Source organism: Capricornis sumatraensis, chromosome 1 (genome assembly GCF_032405125.1).
Source record: "Capricornis sumatraensis isolate serow.1 chromosome 1, serow.2, whole genome shotgun sequence".
Classification (NCBI taxonomy): Eukaryota; Metazoa; Chordata; class Mammalia; order Artiodactyla; family Bovidae; genus Capricornis; species Capricornis sumatraensis.
In genome coordinates this window covers 3,662,491-3,675,983 of record NC_091069.1, presented here as the reverse complement: position 1 = coordinate 3,675,983, position 13,493 = coordinate 3,662,491, and the positions used below count along the sequence as shown (strand labels likewise).

General features: G+C 57.0%; 1 protein-coding gene across 1 annotated transcript; it reads left to right on the top strand.

Moving 5' to 3' along the window:
- Positions 1 to 167: 167 nt before the first annotated feature.
- LCN9 (lipocalin 9) lies at positions 168 to 5,407 on the top strand. The gene is made up of 7 exons (XM_068977507.1): positions 168 to 263; positions 398 to 534; positions 821 to 894; positions 1,142 to 1,252; positions 1,414 to 1,515; positions 2,367 to 2,435; positions 5,232 to 5,407. Exons 1-7 carry the CDS (start codon positions 168 to 170, stop codon positions 5,405 to 5,407), a joined length of 765 nt encoding a protein of 254 aa, XP_068833608.1.
- The last annotated feature ends 8,086 nt before the right edge of the window (positions 5,408 to 13,493 follow it).

Below are 13,493 nucleotides of genomic sequence, written 5' to 3'. Positions count from 1 at the left end.
CATCGCCTGTGGAGGACGGGGGCGGCGGCAGCGGCTTTTGGCCGAGTTCCCAGTAAGCAGAGGCCTGTGCAGAGGACGCAGAGGAGCTGGGGCCGGAAGCCACAGCACAGGGAGGTGGATAAAGGCTGCGGGCAGCAGGCAGGCCGGGTGCCCACCCACCGGAGGGCATGGCGCTGCTTCTGCTGAGCCTGGGGCTGGGCCTGGTCTGCGCCCAGGATTTCAACCCCCGGCGCATCGTGCAGAGGAACTATGATGTTTCCAAGGTGGGGCTGCGGTTCGAGCCCTCCCCGGGGGTCTGGATGCTGGGTGGGAGCCGCATGCCCAGGGCCTAGCTCCAGGAGGGAGCAGGCACCAAGATGTGAGGACGCCCGCACCCACCGCGGCCTCTGCCCTCCAGGTCTCTGGGACCTGGTACTCCATCTCCATGGCCGCAGACAACAGGAAGCGGATAGAGGAGGACGGAGACCTGAGGATCTTCATAGAGAGCATTCAAGTTGTAGAGGACGGTGGTCTCAAGCTCAGTTTCCACTTCATGTGAGTGTTGTCCCCATCCTCCGGAATTGGGGAGCATGGAGGCCCCCGCCCCCCCTGCCCCGCTGCAGTCTCACCCCCGCCCGCATCCATGTGGATCGGTGTCTGACCAAGCTGGGGGGGAGGGGGCGCTGTATGTGGGGCAGGGGGCACTGGGTGGTGGGCAGCAGAGTGCTGAGGCTGGGGCAGGGGTTCAGGGGATGTGGTGACGGGGCGGGGAGGGGTGAGGGGCGCTGGTCACACGCGATTGGGTAGGGTTGCACTGTGAGCATCACCCACTGGGCTCCAGGTTGCATGCAGAGTGCACGAACGTGGCCATGGTCTGCGGCAAAACAGGCAAGAACGGGGAATACACCATCAACTGTAAGTGGACCCTTGTCTGACAGCCCCACTCCAGGTGAGCCCCGATTTAGGAGTTTATGGGACCCCCTGACAGCTGACCCCAAAGCAAGAGGGGTGGGCCTGGCCTGTAAAGGGCGGCGGGAGGGCCAGCGGGGGCGCGCGCATGAGGAGCTCTAGAGCATGAGGGGCCCCCGCCAGCCCCTGCACCCTCGAGAAGCCGTGGTGCGGGCCCCAGGGGCTGCAGGCCCTGAGCAGAGATTCTGCGCAGACCTGGGGGAGAACAGCCTGCGGATCCTGGAGGCCGACTACCAGCGTTACGTCATCTTGCACATGCAGAGCTCCAGGAACGGGACGGCCTCACAAGTGCTGGCGCTCTACGGTACCGCGGCCCGTCCCCGGGGTGGTGGGGGGCTGGCCAGGCCACCCCCACAGCAGCCCGTGGCATCGTGGGGCGGGGGCTCCCCTCGTCCAGGTGCCCCACACTTGCCACTCCTTCCCCTCGCCTCCCCTCCCCACACGGCCCCAAACTTCTGTCCACAGGACGGTTCCCAGAGCTGAACTCCAGCTTCCTGGACAGGTTCGACAAAGCCTGCAAATCACACGGACTTGGCCCAGAAAAGATCATCCGCTTCAGCAACCAGGGTAGGCGTCAGGGCCTCCCACGCCAGCAGCCTGGGCTGGCAAGGCGCTCAAGGGCACGGGGGTTGGGGATGGGAGCCCAGGGCCTGGGGTGGGGCAGGGACCTCAGGCAGTCCCTGTCTGAGAGCCTGACTATCTTCTCAGATCCCTGTTACACGAGGTCGAGGTACCCATCCAGGCCTTCCGGTGCGTGAGCGCAGCTGGGGGCTGGCCGGGTGGCAAAAGAAGCCAGAGGGACTGTGGGGGTCCCCTCTCCAAGCCCATCCCTCACCCTGCATGTGGGGTTCATCCTGCCCCCCAAATGGGAAGCCTCCTGGGGTGGTGGGGGCTCGGCAAACATGCCTGCTTCCAGGTCTGGGGTGGCTGTAATGCTGGACTGCAAACCGGGCCCCCAAAAGCGGCGGTTCATCTTCTTGCAGTTCTGGAGCCCAGAGGCTGAAATCCAGGTGTGAGCAAGGCTGAGCTCCCTCTGGAGGCTCGAAGGGAGGGTCCCTCCTGCTCCCCCAGTTCCCTGCGCCCATGGCCGCATTACGCAGTCGCAGCTCCTGGCCGCACTGCTCCTCCTCTGGGTCGGTGTCTCTCTCCTTCGGTCTCATTTGAGGACACGTTGTTGGAGCAAGGACCACCGGCCTTCTGCAGGACAACCTCATCTCAAGACCCTCACCCTCATCCCCTCCGCAGAGAGCTCTTCCCTAAACAAGATCCCATTCCCAGGTTCCGGACACTGAGATCTGAGGGCAGATGTATTGTTGGGGTTGGGGGGACTGTCCACCACACAAAGGCTCCTTCTCCAGCTGACCTCCCCTCTCAGGATCCGGCCTGGCCCCTGTAAGCTCACCCCCTCTTCCTGCCAGGACTGGCCCGCCAGAGCGTCTCTTCTGAGAAGCAGAGGCCTGCAGGCCCCTCTGATGAGGGTCTGCGAGGTTTGGAGGGGAGGGGTCCCCAAGGTCATCAACCAGGCCATGCGCCTGTCTACTCCCTTCCCTCTGATACCAGTGACCCCTGCCCTCACCCCACCTCTTGGTGAGTTCACTGGGGGGTCCTGAGCAGCCCACAGTTGCTTCATGGGTTAAAAGTTAACTGTCCACTGGGCATCCACCCGAGAGTCGTTGAGATCATGTCCACACCACGACCTCTGGGCAGCTCTGCCCAGCGTCCCCCAGTTATGACAGCCGCAGGCTCCCTGCAGGCCAGCAGCCAAACAAACTGTGGTCGAACCTCACACCAGAGACCACGCAGGCGATGGGCCTCCAGGGAGTCAGGTCGAGTGAAAGCAGCCCACCTCCAAGGCTCGGTCTCCCAGTGACAAAACCGCAGCCATCTCAGGGGGCAGCGGCGGGAGGGGCCCTGGAGGAGGGCAGGCTCTCACGGGGCCGGAGGCTCTGGGCAGCTGCGGACACAGGTGCCGGGCAGGAAGGACAGAGCATCTGCAAGGGTGGGTGGTACCCACCCCAGCATGGGTGGGGATAGCGTGCTGCCCCGCGGCCCTGCAGGAGGTTGGCATCAGGAGAGTGGATGAGGGGGACTGGGAGCTCTCTGCATTCGTTCTCACACCTGCCTGTCAATCTCCAGTGCTCGCAAAATAAAAGGTTAAAGAGAGAGAGTTTGTCCTTCCTACCCAGAAAATGTTACTAGGCTCCTCCCCTCCCCAGGGCCTGGGGCGCTTCTGGCCAGCCTTGGCCTCACCGAGGCCCAGCCCTCACCACCCCAAGGGCCCCTGCCCCCAAACCAGGGTTCCCTCCGCCTCCCCAGCCTGCCCTCTGAATAGGGACCAGACTACCCGCGTGTGCTTGCCAACCCCCTACCCGCCTGCAGTGCAGCTCAAGGGGGAGCTGCAAGGCCGGGTCGGGGGGGGGCACCCCCCCATGGGGAGGAGGAGTCGGCCCCATCCCTCCCTCTGCAGAGGAGCATAGCCTGCTGCCCTGGAAACCTCGCAGATGGGGGCCAGGGCTGCGTGGAGGACCAGGAAACCCACCCCGCCCAGCACCACTGTCTGTTCAGTCGCTGAGTCAGCTGCCCTGGGGACGGGCCCCAGGCGGAGGGGATAGAGAGCTTTGAGTCCCTTCCTCAGGAGCCAAAGGCAGGACAAGGAGACTCCATCTGGACGGCCTGGAGCCTGGGGCAGCCCACACTCTCACGAGCCCGGCCTCCGGCTCCCTATCTGGAACCCCACTCCAGCCTGTTGGACCATGGCAAGGGACACGCAGGAAGCTGCCCACGCGGCTGGGGCCTGCTGGTGTGGAAAGCTGGTGTCTAGGGAGAACTGGGGCAGCCCAGAGGGACGCTTGGGTTGGGGCTCAAGACTCTGGACCACAGGGAAGCAGCATCTGCTCCAGAAGGAGGCTCAGAGGGGAGCTGAGCCCAGAGTAGGGTGTCCCCAAGCTGCTGGCTGCCTGAGCCAGGCTCTGTGTGGGACTGGGGCTGCCCACTGCCCAAAGCAAACCCAGAGACCCCCAGGTGGAAGGAAACAGGTGCAGCAGGCAGCGAAGTTGGAGCCCACAGTCCACGGTCAGAGCACAGGGGTGAATATCCAGAGGAAACTCTAACTTGAAAAGATACACGCACCCCAGCGTTCACCGCCTCACTCTTTACCGCAGCCAACACATGGAGGCGACCTAAATGTCCACCTGCGGGTGGATGGGTAAACAAGACGCACACACATGCAAGGGGATACCTATTTAGCCATTAGAAAGAATGACATAATGCCATTTGCAGCGAGATGGATGGACCTAGAGATTACCATACTAAGTGAAGTAAGAAAAAGATAAATGTCATATATCTCTTGTGGAATCTAAAAAAACAAACGAACTTATTTACAAAAGAGAAATAGACTCACAGACATAGAAAACAAACTTGTGGTTACCGAAGGGGAAAGTGGGGCACATAATTTAGCAGTTTGGGATTAAGATAGACACACAACTATACATGCTGCTGCCCAGCGGCTAAGTCGTGTTCAATTCTTTGTGACTCCACGGTCTGTAGTCCACCAGGCTCCTCTGTCCATGGGGAATTCTGGGCAAGAACACTGGACTGGGTTGCCATTTCCTTCTCCAGCAACTATATATAACAGACATGGGTTCGATCCCTGGGTTGGGAAGATCCCCTGGAGGAGGGCGTGGCAACCCACTCCAGCATTCTTGCCTGGAGAATCCCATGGACAGAAGAGTCTGGTGGGCTACGGTCCATGGGGTCACAAAGAGTCAGGCACGACTGACTTATATTGGCTGCATATATAAGACACATAGTAACTCGGACCTACTGTATAGCAGAGGAAACTATATTCAACACCTTATAAAAACCTATAATAAAAAAACTGAAAAAATATATATATATAACTGAATCAGGTTGCTGTCCACCTGAAACACTATAAATACACTATACTGCAATTTTTAAAAAACTAAGTAAGTTAATTGAAGACGGTTCAGTTCAGTCACTCAGTCGTGTCCAACTCTTTGCGGCCCCACGGACGGCAGCACACCAGGCTTCCCAGTCCATCACCATCTCCCGGAGCTTGCTCAAATTCATGTCCATTGAATCAGTGATGCCATCCAGCCATCTCATCCTCTGTCGTCCCCTTGAACAGTATGAAGAGGCTTGAGGACAGTAGGTAGAAAAGACACCCGGTTGCCCCAGAGCGCCAGTGGGGTCTTTAACAGGAATGTTCTTCTCAGCATCTACATTCGTTCTACCTGTTACGACGTGAAAGATTTTGTTTTCAGGAGAGAAGGACAATGGTAGCCCTGACAACCCCCCGTCCTGCCCTATGTGGCCCCACCTGAAGGTGCCCATCGCCAAGGCAGCTGGGCCAGAGTCAAGCACCCAGAGCGTTGGAGGAGACGCCAGCGGCAGTTTTGGAGGCTGGGTCCGGCAGTGGCAGGGAGCATTGACATCCTGAGCTTCCTGGACTTGTGAGCAGGGGTCCCTGGGACCCACGCCCACTGAGCCTCGTGAATCACTCCTGGACGGGACTCTGCCAGTCCAGTGCAGGCGTGGGCAGACTCCAGGGTGGAGGCAGCCCCAGGGGCTGGTGGAGTGTGGCAGGTCAGACCGCAGGGCTGGCCGGGGGAGAACAGGAAGGAAGGACGGGTGAGCCCTCCCGCCCAGCCAGGCAAGAGGCACCCAGGCATGCAGCTCTTTCACCCCCGATCCCCCACACCTTTCCTCTCCGGAAGGGAGCAGCCTTCTCTCTTGGCCTCAGGCGGCAGGGGGCAGGAGGAAGGACCCTCCGGTGGGCTTTGTCCAGACTCGGATCCGGCCCGACGGGGCCTCTGGCTGAGCAGGAGCAGGGTGCAGAGTGCCGGGCCCCTGAGTGGGCGGGTCTGCGGGTACAGAAGGTGCCACAAAGCCCTGAGGCAGGGGAGAGAGGCCAGGAAGTAGAGGCCAGCAGCCCCGGGCCACACCTGAGCTCGGGACACCGCCCTGCAGACATGGCTGCTAGAAAGAGGGCTGACTGGAAAGGCCTAGGTTCGATCCCTGGTCAGGAATCTAGACGTCCCATGCCACAACAAAGAGTTCACATGCTCAGAACGAAAGATGCCGCGTGCTGCAACTGAGATCCAGCACAGTCAAACAGAGAAATTGTTTTTTCAAAAAATGAAGAGCATGGCAGCAACCACAAGCAGGATCCAAAGGCCTGATGTGCACTGAGCTGGAGCTTTGTGGAGAGAAGGGAGTGACACGCACACCGCAGAGAAACAACCAGAACATTGTAAGAAATAATGGAAAAGCAAAAACCCAACCTTGATAAAAGACAATGTTTGGGTTCTAGACACTCGACAGACTCCAAGCAATGCAAACCACTGTCAGGCCTGCTGAAACTCAAAGGTAGCATCATGCAGGAAACTCTGGCTTTGCTTTTCCTCCGAAATGACGGAGGACGGAGGATGAGAAACCGTCCCTGGGAAGCGCCGATAGGGTAAACAGACCTCGAGCCAGAGTTCTAACCCAGGAAGCATCCTCCAAGGAACAGAGCCCCGCGATGGAGGCTGCCAGCTCTCGCCCATCACCCAGGGCCGCAAGCTGGAATCCGGGAGTGAGGCTCCAGAGGCCTCTCTGAAGGCCTTGCTACAAAGCCAACAGCGAAAAAACAACCAACCCAGTTTAAAATCAGGCAGCAAGTGGGAACAGACACTTCACAAGAGGAGGCAGACGAATGGCCAACGCACCCGTGAGAAGGTGCCTGCCGTCATTAGTCACCAGAGAGGTTAGTCCAAGCCAAGGTGCCCTCCAACGTCACACCCACTGGAACAGCTGAAATTAAGGGCTGACTCGCCCAGTCTCCGCAAGGGTGCAAAGTGAGCATTCTGGAGTGTTGTCTTGGGGACACCAACTGGCACATCCACTCTGGGCAAGTTTTCGTAGTTTTTTAATAGAAGCACACCTGCTCAGGATCCAGCGAGTCTACTCTTTAAATATTTCATTAACTGTCCAGTCATTCCTTTAGTATTGAAGGTTTGTTTAGTATGCAATACTAAATATTCAGTATTTGGTCCCCAAATAAACGGAATTGTAAGTCACTAAAGGACTTCCAGATTGAGGGCAGGAGGAGAAGGCGGTTGCAGAGGATGAGATGGCTGGATGGCATCACTGACTCGTGGACATTAATTTGAGCAAACTCAGGAAGATGGAGAAAGACAGGGAAGCCTGGCATGCTGTGGTCCATGGGCTGCAAAGAGCTGGACATGACTGTGCAACTGAACAGCAACAGAGGACTTCCACGGGCGAGAGTCAAAAGCCGTAAGGAAGCCAAATGCCCACCGACAGCAGCATGATCCGAGGAACAGCACGGGAGTGCTGCTCAGCAGTGAGGATGCGCCGACCACAGCTCTGCGTGACAAAGAGTAACGTGGGTGCACCCACGAACGCCGTCCACGCTGGAAAGGAAGACATAAAATTACCTGTCTGCAGATAACATAATCTTATATGGAGAGACGCCTTAAAGATCCTACCAAAAAACGTGAGTACTAAGAAAAGAATTCAGCAAACTTGCAGGACACAAAGTCAGCAGATAGAAATCTGCCGTGTTTCTGTACACTGACAATAAACAGAATTTGCAAAGGAAACTTTAACTGTGAAGACAATTCCATTTACAATAGCAACAAGAATGAAATACTTAGAAATAAACTTAACCAAGGAGACAAACACTAGGGCACTGAAAACCACTGCTGAAAGAAATTAAAGATGCAAATAAATGGAAATACATTCTAGGTTTGTGGATGGAAGACTTAACATTGTGAAGATGTCAGTACCACCCAAGCCATCAACAGTTCATTGCAACCCCTATCAAAATCCTAAAGTTTCTTTTTCTTTTTTTCAGAAATAGAAAAATCCATTTTAAAACTTATATGGATCCTAAGAAATAGAAAAGCCCACTTAAAAATTCTCATGGGAACTCCAGGGATGCCAAGTAGTCAGAACAACCTTGGAAAGCAGGGCAAAGTGGAAGACTCACGCTTCCTGATTTCAAAACCTACTACAAAGTTACAGTCATCAAAACAGTGTGGCACTGGCATAAAGACAGATTACAGAGCAATCAGTAGACAGAGGGGTCAGAACTAAACCCTCACTTTTATGGTCAAATGATTTTTGATCAGGGGGCCAAGACCACTCAATAGGGAAAGAACAGTCATTTCAACGAACAGTGTTGGGAGAACTGGATCTCCACACGCAAAGGGATAAAGGTGGACCCTTACCTTACATACATACCAAAGTTACCTCGAAACGGCTCAAATGTAAGAGCTAAACTGTAAAGCTCTTACCATCTCGCCACTTTTAACTGGACGGCTCCGTGACACTAAGCACTTTCACGCTGCTGCACACTGTGTGCTAAACGTAGGGGAGAGCTTCCTAACTTTGGATCACGCCAAGATTTCTTGAATATGAAACCAAAAGCACAGATAATAGAAAAAAAAAAAAAAACCCTGAACTATGTTAAAAAGGCAACACAGAATTGGAGACAATTTTCGCAAATTCTGTATCTGATAAGAGACTAATATCCAGATACATAAAGGTCTTTTACAACTCAGTAACAGCAACAGCAACATTTAAAAATGGGCAAAGGACTTGAATAGACATTTTTCCCAAGAAGACATACAAATGGCCAATAGGTACTTTTTTAAAAAAGGGTCAAGATCAATAATTATTACGGAAATTGAAATCAAAACTACAATGTGCTATCACTTCATACCCATTAGGGCGGCTGTTATAAAAACAAACGAAACAAGTGTTGATGACAACGTGGAGAAAATGAGAACCCTCATTCGTCAGAGGGAGCAAAAAACAGTGCAGCCACCGCGGGACGCAGTATGGCTGTTTCACCAAGAAACACAAGAGTTTTTATTTGATCCAGCTAATACATATCTGAGTACACACCCAAAATAACGGAAAGCAGGAACCCAAAAAGATATTTGCACATCCAGGTTCATAACAGCACTAGTCACACCAACCAAAAGGCTGAAACAACCCAGATGTCCATAGACAGATAAACAGGCGAACCGATGTCACATATAACACCATTTGTTCATAAAATATTCACAATGGAATATCATTCAGACATAAAAAGTGAGAAATTCTGACACAGGCTTCTTTACCATCTGAGCCACTAGGGCCTGTAAGAGGCCCCTCAGTTCAGTTCAGTCGCTTAGTCGTGTCTGACTCTTTGCAACCCCATGGACTGCAGCATGCCAGGCCTCCCTGTCCATCACCAACTTCCGAAGTTTACCCAAACTCACGTCCATCGAGTTGGTAATGATATCCAACCATCTCATCCTCTGTCATTCTCTTCTCCTCCTGCCTTTAATCTCTCCCAGCATCAGGGTCTTTTCAAATGAGCATCAGGTGACCAAAGTATCGGAGTTTCAGCTTCAGCATCACTGCTTCCAATGAACACTCAGGACTGACTTCCTTTCGGACTGACTGGTTGGAATTCCTTGCAGTCCAAGAGGTCCCTAGAGGAGTCAAATCCAGCGAGACAGAGTGCAGATGGCGGGGCCCTGCGGCTGGGGGAAGAGAGAAGAGACAGTTTTTTGTGGGGACAGAGGGTCAGTCTGAGGAGATAAGAAAGTTCTAGGGAGATAAGAAAGTCCTGGAGACGGATGTGGTGATGGTTACACAATGATGTGAGTGTGCCTGATACCCTAGAACTGCAACCTTCATCATAAAGCAATTATCCTCCAATTTAAAAATACATTATACATATTTAAAAAGTGGTTGAGACCGTAAACTCTGCTAGGTATGTCATATCATAATGAAAATTAATTTAATAGTAATGTGGATGAATCTCACATATTCCACACAGAATAACTAGACACAAAAAGATATGCCCTGTGATACTGCTTTTGTGAATTTCAAGTACATCTAAAATGGAAGTGTAAGAGCCATTCCAACAGCCGCACCGCGGGCCCCGGGCAGCTGCGCGCACCTTGGCGGCGGGCGTCTCTATGCAAAAGCCAGGTCTTCACTTCCTGGTCTAACGTCCACTGGGTCAGTGGCTCAGCCACCTGCACGCTTGCCATACTCACACACACACCACTGGAGGACACAGCAAGGTCCAAGGCAACCAAAGACTTCTTTCTGGGAGGACGTGAGCAACGCGGACGGACCGGCCCCTCCAGACACAACCCACGAAGGGGGAGCTGCCTGCAGACACAAGGCCAGCCTCACACACGGGCCGGGGCGAGCGGGCAGCCTGGGGGCCAGCACGCAGGGCTGGATGAGACGCATGCGGGACACCTGAGTCTCCGTCCTGCCAACTTGCAAGGTGGAGAGCTGAGGGAGCCCCAGGTTTGGACCTCAGGGCCGCCAGGCTGGGGGGCCTGCAGGGTCACTTGGATGAACACCCGTGGAAGGTCTGCGGCCAGCCCCCGGACAGGCTGGTCTCCTTCTGGCCACCTGCCCAGGCGCGGCTCCCGTGCTGCTGCGGAGCCGGCTGTGGTATCAAACAGCTCCCCGTGGGCTGGCATTTTCCGGGCTGCCCGGGCTTCCATGCTGTCTCTGGTGGCTGAGCAAGCTGGGCACTGTTGACATGAATGCCCGCACGTGGCTGAGGTCACCTAGGCCCTGGGACAAAGAGGAAGCTGTCTGCCACGTGGGCAAGGATGCAGGGGTGCCAGGGCCTCAGACAGGTCTGTTTCAGGAGGCAGCCTCCACAAGAGCGTTTGTTCCTGCGGAAAATTCGCATCTCGGGAAGCTGTTGTGACCATGCCAAGGGGCCTGCCTGGGGCCCTGGGCGACGTGACTGTTGTGGAGCTCCTGGCTAAGGAGGGACCCCTTCTGGGGGTGGGGGTGCTCTCACCATGGGGCCCCCGTGGAGGAGGCCGCTGAGCACAGACCTAGGCGATCGGGTATAAGACCCCAGGTCCCGAAGTCAGCTGAGCCCCAAGTTTGACGATGTGACGCAGAGTGGTCAGGAGCTGACGTCTGGAAGCGCGGTGGCCTCGTCAGACCTGCCTGATCTGGAAACACAGAGGTGGCCAGCTGAACCCTGGCCACCTGCGGAGACCATCCTGGGGCCTGGGGATGACAGGGAGGGCAGCGCCGGAGGAGGGGACCGCGACCGGGACCCGACCTACCACCAGGACTCCGGGCGCGACCTCGCGTGACCCACCAAGCCTCGCCCCACATCTGGGAAAAAAGGCAGGGATGCGGTGAGCCCAGCACCTGGCACTCTGGCCCCTCTGAGGCCCGTGTGGTGCCAGTGTGCTGGCTCGGGGCTCCCTCACGGCACCGCCCTCCACAGGCCCGAGCAGGCTCAGCCCCGATGCCCCACACGTGGCCCATCACTCGGGCTCCCGGGAGTCATCGACCACTCCCAGCTTCCCCCATCGGCGACCTCTCTAAGCCTCACTCAGGCACGCTGGTCCCCACCAGACTTTGTCGTTCAACCTAAGAGAGCGCCCCAACAGGAGAGCTGCTGGGCTCCCCGTGTTCGCTGGAGTGTGAGTTTGAGGGTTCCCTCCTCACGAATGGATGTGTCCTTGCCAAGAGGAGCTCACAGCCTAGTGGTGGGCAAGGGACCCTGGAACCACAGGCCCCTCCCCAATAAGCAGAGCCTTCCAGCCCCTGGAAGGCAGCAGAACCTGCCCCTTCCTAGCTCTGCAGGGAGGCCCCAAGCAGGCCATGCTCCAGGGCAGGACCTGTGACCAGAGATGGCGTGAGAATCCCAGTTGGCACTGGGCACCTCGACCAGGACACCAGCGAGTACTGACCCGTGGTGGCCGCCAAGTTCAAGGAGCAGGGTGAGCAGCACAGAGGGGCAGGGGAGGCAAGCCGGGCTCAGGGGAGGGTGGACCAAGGGTGCTGGCCGACAGCTGGTCAGCTCCGACAGCCAGCTGCCTGACACCAAGGCCTGGCCACACTGGCCCGAGCTGAGGGATGGGTGGGCCTGGGAGATGGTGCAGCCCCAGGGTGCCAGGGTCCCGCTGGGCCTGGCAGAGCCTGCTGTGTCCTGGGGCCAGGCAACCAGGACCCCCTGGGGTAGGGGGAAGGAGAGTGGATCCCCTTGAGAGGTGGAGGGTTGTGCTGAGGCCTCCCCAACTCGCAGAATTGGCCAGTGATCACCGGCTTGCTGGTTTTCTAAACTCACCCCCAGACACGCAATTGCAGCCAACAAGAGCAAGCCAACAAGACACGCTATCAGCCTCGCTGATTTGGTTCAGCGAGGGCCAGAGGAGCAGAGGGGACAGAAAGCAAGCCGTTTCATGGAACCCAGCTCCTCGGCTCCAGCAGTCTTGACCAGGCCAGCCAACGGCCTGGGTTCTCCCCACTGCGGGGGTGCTTTTCGCAGCTGCACCAAGGGAGGCCAGGGCCCAGCCACCAGCCCCGGGTGGGGGTAGTGGGTCGTCTAAAGCGTTCAACTCAGCAGCTTTGTGTGTGCGGCCCCAGGGCCGACAGGACGGCCCCGGGGCGGGCGCGGGTCTGACGGCTGCCCTCCCTGCCACGCTTTCTGACAGGCCAGGCACCGCTGTCAGCCCTGACCCAGCACCAGGCCCAGCCCCCCGCCCCCAGCCGTGGGACCGCAGCAGCACAGGACAGCCCTGCCTACCACCTGGGGCGGGGTCCTACTCCTCACCTTCTAAGCGTCCAAGTAGGACCTCTAAGGGTCAGGGTGGGTCAACCTGTCCCCCTGGGGCTTCAGTCGGGCTTCTGAAAGAGCTGAGCCCTGCCCCATCCCCCCTCCCTCCTGGGGCACTGGATTAAGGCTGCCCAGGGCTCAGATGGGGTTCCTCCAGGTGGGCCCAGAACCCAGCGTCTGCAGAAAGGGACATGCAGGGGCCAGGGAGGAGTGAGCCCGACCAGCCTGGCTCAGAGACTGGCACCACCTTCACAGTGGCCGAAAGGTAGCGGGACGTGGACAGGGTCACCCTGCCATACCGGGGTGGGGGGGGCCACTCCTCCCAGAATCCAGCGCTTCCCAGATCCCGGGGTGGACGGCAACAGCTAGGAGTCCAGGCGTTAAAGCCAGGCGGCCTCTGCCCCAGGCCCCCAACGGGCCCTGTGAGGGGAGCGCCGAGGCCCCCACCTCTAAGAGGTCCGTCCTGCCCCGGCACCTCCTGGCCCAGAGACGGGCCTCCCTGACGGACGTCTCTGGAGCTCCTGGGACCAGCATCACAGGGGCAGGGAGTCCCACACCCACCTCTCGGGAAGCAGGCCCAGGACACAGGAGTCTCAATCCAGAGAGCCCCTGCACCCGCCAGCCCCAGCGCCATTATTCAGAGATTGCACAGGCCGGGAACCTCACAGAAACAAAACCCAGGCAGGCGCCTGCACTATGAACGGAACCAGTGCCATCTGCCCAGTGAATCGCGTTAATTGCACAAAAGCCACACAAGTTTTGCTTCCTCCAGGAAAATCGCTCTCCTCTTTAATACTCAGCCTCCACTCCCCACGGCCCCACCAGCCTTCACTGGAATTAGACCACAGCTGCAGCCAAAACCCAGAATAAAACCCCGCTGGAGTGTGTGGCACGTGCTGCCCAAAAGGTC